The sequence below is a fragment of the Scyliorhinus torazame genome, chromosome 6 (assembly GCF_047496885.1).
Source record: "Scyliorhinus torazame isolate Kashiwa2021f chromosome 6, sScyTor2.1, whole genome shotgun sequence".
Taxonomy (NCBI): domain Eukaryota; kingdom Metazoa; phylum Chordata; class Chondrichthyes; order Carcharhiniformes; family Scyliorhinidae; genus Scyliorhinus; species Scyliorhinus torazame.
Genome location: NC_092712.1, coordinates 287,934,712 through 287,949,217, shown reverse-complemented (window position 1 = coordinate 287,949,217; position 14,506 = coordinate 287,934,712). Strand labels below are relative to the sequence as shown.

Below are 14,506 nucleotides of genomic sequence, written 5' to 3'. Positions count from 1 at the left end.
GGACTCTGGTTTTACCAAACTCATTTTTGTTGATAAAGCTTATTATAGCTTCTTTTACTTGTTCAAAGTTTTGAGAGTGTATACTACTTGATCCATCGATTAGGAAAATGATGTCCGCCACTTCTGGATTACTGCCCGCTGCAGGAAAATAAAACAAAAAAGATTTGTTTGCAATTTCATCATTTGTGCCAGGAAGCAGAGGGACTTTTAAGCAATCTATGTTTGTATTGTTGGATATTAGAAGTAAAGGTAGTGTTTCTCCGGCCGCGTTCACCTGGCGACAGGAAAATGAGGAACGAGGTCATTGGAGAACGCATCTCCATTCTACGTGGCACACCGTTGCCGTTCATGCGGCGGGCGGGCAGCAGAATCCGGCCCAAAGGTACAGATTTAAGTGAGTATAATTAAATGTTTTTTTGAAATAAAGTTTAACACTTCAGTTTAATTTGCGCTAAGCAATGGTGTTTGCATGTTTGGGAGGTTTGGTTTCATTTCAAACTTTGTCTGTATTGTTATTAGAGAGTTTACATTGTTAAAAATCAAACAGGAGCACTGGAATTTGGTTCACAACCAGGGGCCACTTTAAGTTAGAAAGACTTTTTGCATTTAGTTAAGGCTGGACCCAAGGCTGCTGGATGTAGGTAGGTAGCTGGAGGAGAAACAGCTCTCCCAACTGTGCCAGAAGCAGAGAAGCAGAACAATGAAGTCATGGGAAGGAAGCAAGTCCCAGAAACTAATGAACAGATAGTTCGAGAAACCTAGGAATTACAAGAGATGTTCCAGGTAAACTGAACTCAAAAGAACAAAGGAACTGGCAATTGAAAAAAGGTACTGTTCATTGAAGTTAAAGCAAGGGAATGAGAGAGAGAGAGAGAGTCTCCAGTTAAAGACAGCTGAAAAGTACAGGCCTGATGGAATTGGCTAGCGACAAGCCAGTTATCTGAAGTGATCCTAAGGTTGGTGATATCTTAATGCCTGTGAAGCAATAGTGATCTATTGTTGTGGCTGTGTCCTTAGAGATCGTGTGGAAGATTGAAAGCACATGGCAATTCAAAATAGAAAATCCTTCTAAGGAGATTCTACAATCCTCAAAATTACTTCTTGCTGGAAGAAAGAGCTGAGGGAAAACGTTGTTTGGACGAAGAATCTAAGGCATGTCTTTTCAAGAGTTAAATTTGTGAAACACTTGAGTAGAAGTCAGAGTCCATTGAGGCCAGTTGGCTCACAGTGTAAGAAACATCTGGGGGAAATTGAGGTGGAATCTACAGAAGTTTGATTGGGTGTCATCTGCCACTTGGTTTCAGAGTGGGCTGTGAAGAGAAGTCAGGGATAGCAATGAAAAATCAATGATGAAACACTTTCTCTTTCCTAAAAGCTCCTCCCTTAGACAAAAGCCTTTCAAACAGCAGCTGTTATAAGTGTCAGAGGATTCCAAGAAAGTCCCAGCACTTGAAAACCGTCACATTCCCTGAGAGCCATTAATTTTGTAAGCACCCTTTTAGTTTAACCGAGCAAGCCTCACTAGCCTGTGATTGACTGTTTCCAGGTTCAGGCATAACTGTGTGATGGATTATTTATTTATTTTTCCTTTCACGTTTGAATGCATCTCAAGTACAGTTCTTTGATGCGAACCACAATGTTTGCAAACACTCTTGCAATGATTGTCTGTTCCTCACCACATCAAAGGAGCTAAATTGCTTCAGTTCCTCATTTCTCACTTCCAGGTTTCATTTGCCCCTTTCCCTGTCTACCTGGTCCCCTAAGCTCTGCACCGGAGGCTGTGTCTGGTCCCGGCAAGATGCCGACATTGAACTAATGCCCGGCTCTGTACTACTCCACTTCTTTGGGACTCAGTGTAGTCCCAGAAATAGCCACTGGTTCTGGTGGTGCTGCAGGATAAGAGCACTCACTGCTGACTATCTGATTGCATGGCAGCTCCCGGAGGAAGGATATCTTCTTGGATGGGGGCAGAAGTTCTGGATGAGCAAATTAAAGGCCCTATTGTAGTTAAATGGCTGAAGAGTGAGCTGGCCATTTGAAGCACACTTGCCTCTGACTTTTATATTGGTGTGCGGAAGGACCATACTCGTAGACTTACGTTCTGCCTGCCATATTTTCTCTCCCTTCCCCGCACCCCCAATTTTCTTCCTGTAACTTCCCCAATCCCCTCACTCTCTCTATCTCTCTCTCTCATCTGCCTCTCCGAATTACTCGCCCCAAATCTCTTCCCCAATTTTTTTCTTTTCTTTCAGTTATCCTCACCTTCCAGATTCGACATTCACTTTACCTTCATATTTTCCTCTCCATCTTTCAATTCCCAATCCCTGTGCTGTTCCCTGCCCACTTCCTTAGTTCTCAAAGGGCAGCACGGTAGCATTGTGGATAGCACAATTGCTTCACAGCTCCAGGGTCCCAGGTTCGATTTCGGCTTGGGTCACTGTCTGTGTGGAGTCTGCACATCCTCCCCGTGTGTGCGTGGGTTTTCTCCGGGTGCTCTGGTTTCCTCCCACAGTCCAAAGATGTGCAGGTTAGCTGGATTGGCCATGATAAATTGCCCTTAGTGTCCAAAATTCCCCTTAGTGTTGGGTGAGGTTACTGGGTTCTGGGGATAGAATGGAGGTGTTGACCTTCGGTAGGGTGCTCTTTCCAAGAGCCGGTGCAGACTCGATGGGCCGAATGGCCTCCTTCTGCACTGTGAATTCTATGATTCTATGAAAGTTCCTTCGGTGATATCACCTGGGTGTGAGGGAAACAATGTCACACAAAGGGAAACCTCTGAAGAGAGTGAAGCATCAGTTTGCTCACAACTATTCAGTTAGTTCACCCTGCCTACTTCAAGCCCAGCTGCTTGGTGGAATTGTTAAAAGTAGGAATAAATGTGCATGGGGAAAAAAGAGGATCAACTGTCAAGTTTATTGGAACTGACAAATCAACCACCAAAACGGTTAAACGTCATCTGTTGGAGAAGCCTGTTAAGTTGTTAAGGTTTTCAAAATTCTTACTTTCAATGTGACTGCTTGGCTGAAGTATGCCAGGCTCCTGGCATTAAAAGGAACGCAACAATTATCACAATCTTGAGGAGACAACACAGTTGTTACTAATCTTCTACGTCTGCACTGATGGTAAATTTGCGACCAATCAACGCATACTGGAAAGATGAACAGCAAAGCATCCATGATATTCCCAAATCCATTGCCAGTGGCAAGGCTCCCAATTCTAGCACTGGCTTCAAAGTTTTCTCCAACCATGGAATCAATCTGCTAGTTTAAAAAGAAAAATTCAAACTTTTTCAACTCACCATTTGGATTGCGTGCTTCAAATGAAATCCATTTTTCCAGGTCCTTTAGGGTATCAAAGTTGTCTAGATGAAATGCTTTTTCATGGGATCCTGAAATCGTCACAAGCTCAGCATGATTAGCAGCGCCAATACCGATGGCAAAAACATTAAGCCCTCTATCTCTGATGGCTCTGGCAGCTTCAGACACCTGATCACCTGACTCTCCATCTGTAATCAGTATGAGGTATTGTTGTATTCCAGGCCGGCCCCCTTTTGAGCTATCAAAGTAGCCGATTGTAAAGTTCAGTGCTTGGCCGGTATTTGTACCCCCATGTAACTGCTGAATCTGATGAACAGCTTTCAGTAATACTGCTTTGTCATCATATTGATCAAGCTGAAATTCCAAACGTGGCTTAGTGCTGAACTGTATGACACCAATTTGGACTCTGGTTTTACCAAACTCATTTTTGTTGATAAAGCTTATTATAGCTTCTTTTACTTGTTCAAAGTTTTGAGAGTGTATACTACTTGATCCATCGATTAGGAAAATGATGTCCGCCACTTCTGGATTACTGCCCGCTGCAGGAAAATAAATCAAAAAAGATTTGTTTGCAATTTCATCATTTGTGCCAGGAAGGAGAGGGAGTTTTAAGCAATCTAGGTTTGTATTGTTGGATATTAGAAGTAAAGGTCGTGGTTCTCCGGCTGCGTCCACCTGGTGACAGGAAAATGAGGAACGAGGTCATTGGGAACCCATCTCCATTCTACGTGGCACAACATTGGCATTCATGCGGCGGGCGGGCAGCAGAATCCGGCCCAAAGGTACAGATTTAGTGAGTATAATTAAATCTTTTTTTGAAATAAAGTTGAACACTTAAGTTTAATTTGCGCTAAGCAATGGTGTTTGCATGTTTGGGAGGTTTGATTTCATTTCAAACTTTGACTGTTTTGTGATTAGAGAGTTTACCATGTTAAAAACCAAACAGGAGCACTGGAATTTGCTTAGCAACCAGGGGCCACTTTAAGTTTGAAATTCTTTTTGCATTTAGTTAAGGCTGTACCCAAGGCAGCTGGAGGTAGGTAGCTGGAGGAGAAACAGCTCTCCCAACTGTGCCAGAAGCAGAGAAGCAGAACAATGAAGTCATGGGAAGGAAGCAAGTCCCAGAGACTAATGAACAAATGGTTCGAGAAACCTTGGAATTACAAGAGATGTTCCAGGAAAATGGGGGTCAAAACAACAAAGGACCTGGAAATTGTAAAAAGGTACTGTTCATTGAAGTTAAAGGAAGGGACAGAGAGAGAGAATCTCCAGTTAAAGACAGCTGAAAAGTACAGACCTGATGGAGTCGGCTAGCAAGAAGCCAGTTATCTGAAGTAATCCTAAGGTTGGTGATATCTTAATGCCTGTGAAGCAACAGTGATCTATTGTGGTGGCTGTGTCCTTAGAGATCGTGTGGAAGATTGAAAGCACATGGCAATTCAAAATAGAAAATCCTTCGAAGGAGATTCTACAATCCTCAAAATTACTTCTTGCTGGAAGAAAGAGCTGAGGGAAAACGTTCTTTGGACGAAGATTCTAAGGCATGTCTTTTCAAGACTTAAATTTGTGAAACACTTGAGTGGAAGTCAGAGCCCATTGAGGCCAGTTGGCTCACAGTGTAAGAAACATCTGGGGGGAATTGAGGAGGAATCTACAGAAGTTAAATTGGGTGTATCTGCCACTTGGTTTTAGAGTGGGCTGTGAAGAGAAGTCAGGGATTGCAGTGAAAAATCAATGATGAAACACTTTCCCTTTCCTAAAAGCTGCTCCCTTAGACAAAAGCCTTTCAAACAGCAGCTGTTACAAGTGTCAGAGGATTCCAAGAAAGCCCCCAGCACTTCAAAACCGTCACATTCCCTGAGAGCCATTAATTTTGTAAGCACCCATTTAGCTTCACCGAGCAAGACCTCACTAGCCTGTGATTGACTGTTTCCAGGTTCAGGCATAACTGTCTGATGGATGATTTATTTATTGTTCCCTTCACGTTTGAATGCATCTCAAGTACAGTTCTTTGATGCGAACCACAATGTTTACAAACACGCTTGCAATGATTGTCTGCTCCTCACCACATCAAAGGAGCTAAATAGTTTAATTTCTTCATTTCTCACCTCCAGGTTTCATTTGCCCGTTTCACTGTCTAACTGGTCCCCTTAACTCTCCACCGGAGGCTGTGTCTGGTGCCGGCAAGATCCTGAACTTGAACTAATGCTCGGCTCCGTATTACTTCACTTCTTTGGGACTCTGTGTAGTCCCAGAAATGGCCACCGGTTCTGGTGGTGCTGCAGGATAAGAGCACTCATTGCTGACTATTTGATTGCATGGCAGCTCCCGGAGGCAGGATATCCACTTGGATGGGGGCAGAAGTTCTGGCTGAGCCAATTAAAGGCCCTATTGTATCTAAATGGCTGACGGGTGAGCTGGCCATTTGAAGCACACTTGCCTCTGACTTTTACATTGGTGTGCAGAAGGAGCATACTTGTAGAGTAAAGTTCTGCCACCCATATTTTCTCTCCCTCCCCTGCACCCCCAATTTTCTACCTGCAACTTCCCCAATCCCCTCACTCTCTCTATCTCTCTCTCTCGTATGCCTCTCCAAATTGCTCTCCCCAAATCTCTTCCCCAATTTCTTTCTTTTCTTTCAGTTCTCCTCACCTTCCAGCATTGTCATTCACTTTTCCTTCATACTTTCATCTCCATCTTTCCACTCCCAATCCCTGTGCTGGTCCCTGCCCACTTCCTTAGTTCTCAAGTTCCTTTGGTGATATCACCTGGGTATGAGGGAAACAACCTCACACAAAGGGAAACCTCTGAAGGGAGTGAAGCATCAGTTTGCTCACAACCATTCAGTTATTTCACCCTGCCTACTTCAAGCCCAGCTGCTTGGTGGAATTGTGAAAAGTAGGAATAAATGCGCATGGGGAAAAAAAGAGGATAAACTGTCAAGTTCATTGGAACTGACAAATCAACCACCAAAAGCGTTAGACGTCATCTGTTGGAGGAACCTGTTAAGTTATTAAGGTTTTCAAAATTATTCCTTTCAATGTGGCTGCTTGCGTGAAGTATGTCAGGCTTCTGGCATTAAAAGGAACTCAACAATTATCACAATCTTGAGGAGACTACACAGTTGTTCCTAATCTTCTACGTCTGCCCTGATGGTAAATTTGCTACCAATCAACGCATACTGGAAAATTGAACAGCAAAGCATCCATGATATTCCCAAATCCACTCACTGCCAGTGGGCAAGGCTCCCAATTCTAGCACTGGCTTCAAAGTTTTCTCCAACCATGGAATCAATCTGCTAGTTTAAAAAGTAATATTCAAAATTTCTCAACTCACCATTTGGACTGTGTGCTTCAAATGAAATCCATTGTTCCAGGTCCTTTAGGGTATCAAAGTTGTCTAGATGAAATGCTTTTTCATGGGATCCTGAAATCGTCACAAGCTCAGCATGATTAGCAGAGCCAATACCGATGGCAAAAACATTAAGCCCTCTATCTCTGATGGCTCTGGCAGCTTCAGACACATGATCGCCTGACTCTCCATCTGTAATCAGTATGAGGTATTGTTGTATTCCAGGCCGGCCCCCTTTTGAGCTATCAAAGTAGTCGATTGTAAAGTTCAGTGCTTGGCCGGTATTTGTACCCCCATGTAACTGCTGAATCTGATGAACAGCTTTCAGTAATACTGCTTTGTCATCATATTGATCAAGCTGAAATTCCAAACGTGGCTTAGTGCTGAACTGTATGATGCCAATTTGGACTCTGGTTTTACCAAACTCATTTTTGTTGATAAAGCTTATTATAGCTTCTTTTACTTGTTCAAAGTTTTGAGAGTGTATACTACTTGATCCATCGATTAGGAAAATGATGTCCGCCACTTCTGGATTACTGCCCGCTGCAGGAAAATAAAACAAAAAAGATTTGTTTGCAATTTCATCATTTGTGCCAGGAAGCAGAGGGACTTTTAAGCAATCTATGTTTGTATTGTTGGATATTAGAAGTAAAGGTAGTGTTTCTCCGGCCGCGTTCACCTGGCGACAGGAAAATGAGGAACGAGGTCATTGGAGAACGCATCTCCATTCTACGTGGCACACCGTTGGCGTTCATGCGGCGGGCGGGCAGCAGAATCCGGCCCAAAGGTACAGATTTAAGTGAGTATAATTAAATGTTTTTTTGAAATAAAGTTTAACACTTCAGTTTAATTTGCGCTAAGCAATGGTGCTTGCATGTTTGGGAGGTTTGGTTTCATTTCAAACTTTATCTGTATTGTTATTAGAGAGTTTACATTGTTAAAAATCAAACAGGAGCACTGGAATTTGGTTCACAACCAGGGGCCACTTTAAGTTAGAAAGACTTTTTGCATTTAGTTAAGGCTGGACCCAAGGCTGCTGGAGGTAGGTAGCTGGAGGAGAAACAGCTCTCCCAACTGTGCCAGAAGCAGAGAAGCAGAACAATGAAGTCATGGGAAGGAAGCAAGTCCCAGAAACTAATGAACAGATAGTTCGAGAAACCTAGGAATTACAAGAGATGTTCCAGGTAAACTGAACTCAAAAGAACAAAGGAACTGGCAATTGAAAAAAGGTACTGTTCATTGAAGTTAAAGCAAGGGAATGAGAGAGAGAGAGAGAGAGTCTCCAGTTAAAGACAGCTGAAAAGTACAGGCCTGATGGAATTGGCTAGCGACAAGCCAGTTATCTGAAGTGATCCTAAGGTTGGTGATATCTTAATGCCTGTGAAGCAATAGTGATCTATTGTGGTGGCTGTGTCCTTAGAGATCGTGTGGAAGATTGAAAGCACATGGAAATTCAAAATAGAAAATCCTTCTAAGGAGATTCTACAATCCTCAAAATTACTTCTTGCTGGAAGAAAGAGCTGAGGGAAAACGTTGTTTGGACGAAGAATCTAAGGCATGTCTTTTCAAGAGTTAAATTTGTGAAACACTTGAGTAGAAGTCAGAGTCCATTGAGGCCAGTTGGCTCACAGTGTAAGAAACATCTGGGGGAAATTGAGGTGGAATCTACAGAAGTTTGATTGGGTGTCATCTGCCACTTGGTTTCAGAGTGGGCTGTGAAGAGAGGTCAGGGATAGCAATGAAAAATCAATGATGAAACACTTTCTCTTTCCTAAAAGCTCCTCCCTTAGACAAAAGCCTTTCAAACAGCAGCTGTTATAAGTGTCAGAGGATTCCAAGAAAGTCCCAGCACTTGAAAACCCTCACATTCCCTGAGAGCCATTAATTTTGTAAGCACCCTTTTAGTTTAACCGAGCAAGCCTCACTAGCCTGTGATTGACTGTTTCCAGGTTCAGGCATAACTGTGTGATAGATTATTTATTTATTTTTCCTTTCACGTTTGAATGCATCTCAAGTACAGTTCTTTGATGCGAACCACAATGTTTGCAAACACTCTTGCAATGATTGTCTGTTCCTCACCACATCAAAGGAGCTAAATTGCTTCAGTTCCTCATTTCTCACTTCCAGGTTTCATTTGCCCCTTTCCCTGTCTACCTGGTCCCCTAAGCTCTGCACCGGAGGCTGTGTCTGGTCCCGGCAAGATGCCGACATTGAACTAATGCCCGGCTCTGTACTACTCCACTTCTTTGGGACTCAGTGTAGTCCCAGAAATAGCCACTGGTTCTGGTGGTGCTGCAGGATAAGAGCACTCACTGCTGACTATCTGATTGCATGGCAGCTCCCGGAGGAAGGATATCTTCTTGGATGGGGGCAGAAGTTCTGGATGAGCAAATTAAAGGCCCTATTGTAGTTAAATGGCTGAAGAGTGAGCTGGCCATTTGAAGCACACTTGCCTCTGACTTTTATATTGGTGTGCGGAAGGACCATACTCGTAGACTTACGTTCTGCCTGCCATATTTTCTCTCCCTTCCCCGCACCCCCAATTTTCTTCCTGTAACTTCCCCAATCCCCTCACTCTCTCTATCTCTCTCTCTCGTCTGCCTCTCCGAATTACTCGCCCCAAATCTCTTCCCCAATTTTTTTCTTTTCTTTCAGTTATCCTCACCTTCCAGATTCGTCATTCACTTTACCTTCATATTTTCCTCTCCATCTTTCAATTCCCAATCCCTGTGCTGTTCCCTGCCCACTTCCTTAGTTCTCAAAGGGCAGCACGGTAGCATTGTGGATAGCACAATTGCTTCACAGCTCCAGGGTCCCAGGTTCGATTTCGGCTTGGGTCACTGTCTGTGTGGAGTCTGCACATCCTCCCCGTGTGTGCGTAGGTTTTCTCCGGGTGCTCTGGTTTCCTCCCACAGTCCAAAGATGTGCAGGTTAGCTGGATTGGCCATGATAAATTGCCCTTAGTGTCCAAAATTCCCCTTAGTGTTGGGTGAGGTTACTGGGTTCTGGGGATAGAATGGAGGTGTTGACCTTCGGTAGGGTGCTCTTTCCAAGAGCCGGTGCAGACTCGATGGGCCGAATGGCCTCCTTCTGCACTGTGAATTCTATGATTCTATGAAAGTTCCTTCGGTGATATCACCTGGGTGTGAGGGAAACAATGTCACACAAAGGGAAACCTCTGAAGAGAGTGAAGCATCAGTTTGCTCACAACTATTCAGTTAGTTCACCCTGCCTACTTCAAGCCCAGCTGCTTGGTGGAATTGTTAAAAGTAGGAATAAATGTGCATGGGGAAAAAAGAGGATCAACTGTCAAGTTTATTGGAACTGACAAATCAACCACCAAAACGGTTAAACGTCATCTGTTGGAGAAGCCTGTTAAGTTGTTAAGGTTTTCAAAATTCTTACTTTCAATGTGACTGCTTGGCTGAAGTATGCCAGGCTCCTGGCATTAAAAGGAACGCAACAATTATCACAATCTTGAGGAGACAACACAGTTGTTACTAATCTTCTACGTCTGCACTGATGGTAAATTTGCTACCAATCAACGCATACTGGAAAGATGAACAGCAAAGCATCCATGATATTCCCAAATCCATTGCCAGTGGCAAGGCTCCCAATTCTAGCACTGGCTTCAAAGTTTTCTCCAACCATGGAATCAATCTGCTAGTTTAAAAAGAAAAATTCAAACTTTTTCAACTCACCATTTGGATTGCGTGCTTCAAATGAAATCCATTTTTCCAGGTCCTTTAGGGTATCAAAGTTGTCTAGATGAAATGCTTTTTCATGGGATCCTGAAATCGTCACAAGCTCAGCATGATTAGCAGCGCCAATACCGATGGCAAAAACATTAAGCCCTCTATCTCTGATGGCTCTGGCAGCTTCAGACACCTGATCACCTGACTCTCCATCTGTAATCAGTATGAGGTATTGTTGTATTCCAGGCCGGCCCCCTTTTGAGCTATCAAAGTAGCCGATTGTAAAGTTCAGTGCTTGGCCGGTATTTGTACCCCCATGTAACTGCTGAATCTGATGAACAGCTTTCAGTAATACTGCTTTGTCATCATATTGATCAAGCTGAAATTCCAAACGTGGCTTAGTGCTGAACTGTATGACGCCAATTTGGACTCTGGTTTTACCAAACTCATTTTTGTTGATAAAGCTTATTATAGCTTCTTTTACTTGTTCAAAGTTTTGAGAGTGTATACTACTTGATCCATCGATTAGGAAAATGATGTCCGCCACTTCTGGATTACTGCCCGCTGCAGGGAAATAAAACAAAAAAGATTTGTTTGCAATTTCATCATTTGTGCCAGGAAGGAGAGGGAGTTTTAAGCAATCTATGTTTGTATTGTTGGATATTAGAAGTAAAGGTAGTGTTTCTCCGGCTGCGTTCACCTGGCGACAGGAAAATGAGGAATGAGGTCATTGGAGAACGCATCTCCATTCTACGTGGCACACCGTTGGCGTTCATGCGGCGGGCGGGCAGCAGAATCCGGCCCAAAGGTACAGATTTAAGTGAGTATAATTAAATGTTTTTTTGAAATAAAGTTTAACACTTCAGTTTAATTTGCACTAAGCAATGGTGCTTGCATGTTTGGGAGGTTTGGTTTCATTTCAAACTTTGTCTGTATTGTTATTAGAGAGTTTACATTGTTAAAAATCAAACAGGAGCACTGGAATTTGGTTCACAACCAGGGGCCACTTTAAGTTAGAAAGACTTTTTGCATTTAGTTAAGGCTGGACCCAAGGCTGCTGGAGGTAGGTAGCTGGAGGAGAAACAGCTCTGCCAACTGTGCCAGAAGCAGAGAAGCAGATCAATGAAGTCATGGGAAGGAAGCAAGTCCCAGAAACTAATGAACAGATAGTTCGAGAAACCTAGGAATTACAAGAGATGTTCCAGGTAAACTGAACTCAAAAGAACAAAGGAACGGGCAATTGAAAAAAGGTACTGTTCATTGAAGTTAAAGCAAGGGAAAGAGAAAGAGAGAGAGTCTCCAGTTAAAGACAGCTGAAAAGTACAGACCTGATGGAGTTGGCTAGCGACAAGCCAGTTATCTGAAGTAATCGTAAGGTTGGTGATATCTTAATGCCTGTGAAGCAATAGTGATCTGTCGTTGTGGCTGTGTCCTTAGAGATCGTGTGGAAGATTGAAAGCACATGGCAATTCAAAATAGAAAATCCTTCTAAGGAGATTCTACAATTCTCAAAATTACTTCTTGCTGGAAGAAAGAGCTGAGGGAAAACGTTGTTTGGACGAAGATTCTAAGGCATGTCTTTTCAAGAGTTAAATTTGTGAAACACTAGCCTGTGATTGACTGTTTCCAGGTTCAGGCATAACTGTGTCATGGATTATTTATTTATTTTTCCCTTCACGTTTGAATGCATCTCAAGTACAGTTCTTTGATGCGAACCACAATGTTTGCAAACACTCTTGCAATGATTGTCTGTTCCTCACCACATTAAAGGAGCTAAATTGCCTCATTTCCTCATTTCTCACTTCCAGGTTTCGTTTGCCCCTTTCCCTGTCTACCTGGTCCCCTAAGCTCTGCACCGGAGGCTGTGTCTGGTCCCGGCAAGATGCCGAACTTGAACTAATGCCCGGCTCCGTACTACTCCACTTCTTAGGGACTCAGTATAGTCCCAGAAATAGCCACCGGTTCTGGTGGTGCTGCAGGATAAGAGCACTCACTGCTGACTATTTGATTGCATGGCAGCTCCCGGAGGCAGGATATCCTCTTGGATGGGGGCAGAAGTTCTGGATGAGCAAATTAAAGGCCCTATTGTAGTTAAATGGCTGAAGAGTGAGCTGGCCATTTGAAGCAGACTTGCCTCTGACTTTTATATTGGTGTGCGGAAGGACCATACTCGTAGAGTAACGTTCTGCCAGCCATATTTTCTCTCCCTTCCCCGCACCCGCAATTTTCTTCCTGTAACTTCCCCAATCCCCTCACTCTCTCTATCTCTCTCTCTCATCTGGCTCTCCGAATTACTCTCCTCAAATCTCTTGCCCAATTTTTTTTTTTTCTTTCAGTTCTCCTCACCTTCCAGGATTGTCATTCTCTTTTCCTTCATATTTTCCTCTCCATCTTTCAATTCCCAATTCCTGTGCTGTTCCCTGCCCACTTCCTTAGTTCTCAAGTTCTTTCGGTAATATCATCTGGGGTGAGGGAAACAACCTCACGCAAAGAGAAACCTCTGAAGAGAGTGAAGCATCAGTTTGCTCTCAACCATTCAGTTATTTCACCCTGCCTACTTCAAGCCCAGCTGCTTGGTGGAATTGTTAAAAGTAGGAATAAATGTGCATGGGGAAAAAAGAGGATAAACTGTCAAGTTCATTGGAACTGACAAATCAACCACCAAAACCGTTAGACGTCATCTGTTGGAGGAGCCTGTTAAGGTATTAAGGCTTTCAAAATTATTCCTTTCAATGTGGCTGCTTGGCTGAAGTATGCCAGGCTTCTGGCATTAAAAGGAACTCAACAATTATCACCATCTTGAGGAGACAACACAGTTGTTCCTAATCTTCTACGTCTGCCCTGATGGTAAATTTGCTACCAATCAACGCATACTGGAACAATGAACAGCAAAGCATCCATGATAATCCCAAATCCATTGCCAGTGGGCAAGGCTCCAATTCTAGCACTGTCTTCAAAGTTTTCTCCAACCATGGAATCAATCTGCTAGTTTAAAAAGTAATATTCAAACTTATTCAACTCACCATTTGGACTGTGTGCTTCAAATGAAATCCATTGTTCCAGGTCCTTTAGGGTATCAAAGTTGTCGAGATGAAATGCTTTTTCATGGGATCCTGAAATCGTCACAAGCTCAGCATGATTAGCAGAGCCAATGCCGATGGCAAAAACATTAAGCCCTCTATCTCTGATGGCTCTGGCAGCTTCAGACACATGATCGCCTGACTCTCCATCTGTAATCAGTATGAGGTATTGTTGTATTCCAGGCCGGCCTCCTTTTGAGCTATCAAAGTAGTCGATTGTAAAGTTCAGTGCTTGGCCGGTATTTGTACCCCCATGTAACTGCTGAATCTGATGAACAGCTTTCAGTAATACTGCTTTGTCATCATATTGATCAAGTTGGAATTCCAAACGTGGCTTAGTGCTGAACTGTATGATGCCAATTTGGACTCTGGTTTTACCAAACTCATTTTTGTTGATGAAGGTTACTATAGCGTCTTTTACTTGTTCAAAGTTTTGAGAGTGTATACTACTTGATCCATCGATTAGGAAAATGATGTCCGCCACTTCTGGATTACTGCCGGCTGCAGGAAAATAAAGCAAAAAAGATTTGTTTGCAATTACATCATTTGTGCCAGGAAGGAGAGGGAGTTTTAAGCAATCTATGTTTGTATTGTTGGATATTAGAAGTAAAGGTAGTGTTTCTCCGGCTGCGTCCAACTGGCGACAGGAAAATGAGGAACGAGGTCATTGGAGAACCCATCTCCATTCTACATGGCACACCATTGCCGTTCATGCGGCGGGCGGGCAGCAGAATCCGGCACAAAGGTACAGATTTCAGTGAGTATAATTAAATCTTTTTTTGAAATAAAGTTTAACACTTAAGTTTAATTTGCGCGAAGCAATGGTGTTTGCATATTTGGGAGGTTTGGTTTCATTTCAAACTTTGTCTGTTTTGTGATTAGAGAGTTTACCATGTTAAAAACAAAACAGGAGCACTGGAATTTGCTTAGCAACCAGGGGCCACTTTAAGTTTGAAATACTTTTTGCATTTAGTTAAGGCTGGACCCAAGGCAGCTGGAGGTAGGTAGCTGGAGGAGAAACAGCTCTCCCAACTGTGCCAGAAGCAGAGAAGCAGAACAATGA

At 43.1% G+C, this 14,506-nt stretch overlaps 2 protein-coding genes across 2 annotated transcripts in view; both read right to left on the bottom strand.

Moving 5' to 3' along the window:
• LOC140425873 (collagen alpha-6(VI) chain-like) overlaps window positions 1-13,336 on the bottom strand; it is an 87,458-nt gene extending 74,122 nt beyond the window's left edge. The window contains exons 1-3 of the mRNA XM_072510253.1: window positions 13,238-13,336; window positions 10,221-10,331; window positions 3,003-3,260 (exon numbers count right to left, since the gene is read on the bottom strand). Coding sequence (XP_072366354.1) covers window positions 3,003-3,260; window positions 10,221-10,331; window positions 13,238-13,336 — 468 coding nt within the window. The remainder of the gene's footprint in view (window positions 1-3,002; window positions 3,261-10,220; window positions 10,332-13,237) is intronic.
• A 12-nt stretch (window positions 13,337-13,348) lies between these two features.
• LOC140425872 (collagen alpha-5(VI) chain-like) overlaps window positions 13,349-14,506 on the bottom strand; it is a 52,202-nt gene continuing 51,044 nt past the window's right edge. The window contains exon 13 of the mRNA XM_072510252.1: window positions 13,349-13,944. Coding sequence (XP_072366353.1) covers window positions 13,349-13,944 — 596 coding nt within the window. The remainder of the gene's footprint in view (window positions 13,945-14,506) is intronic.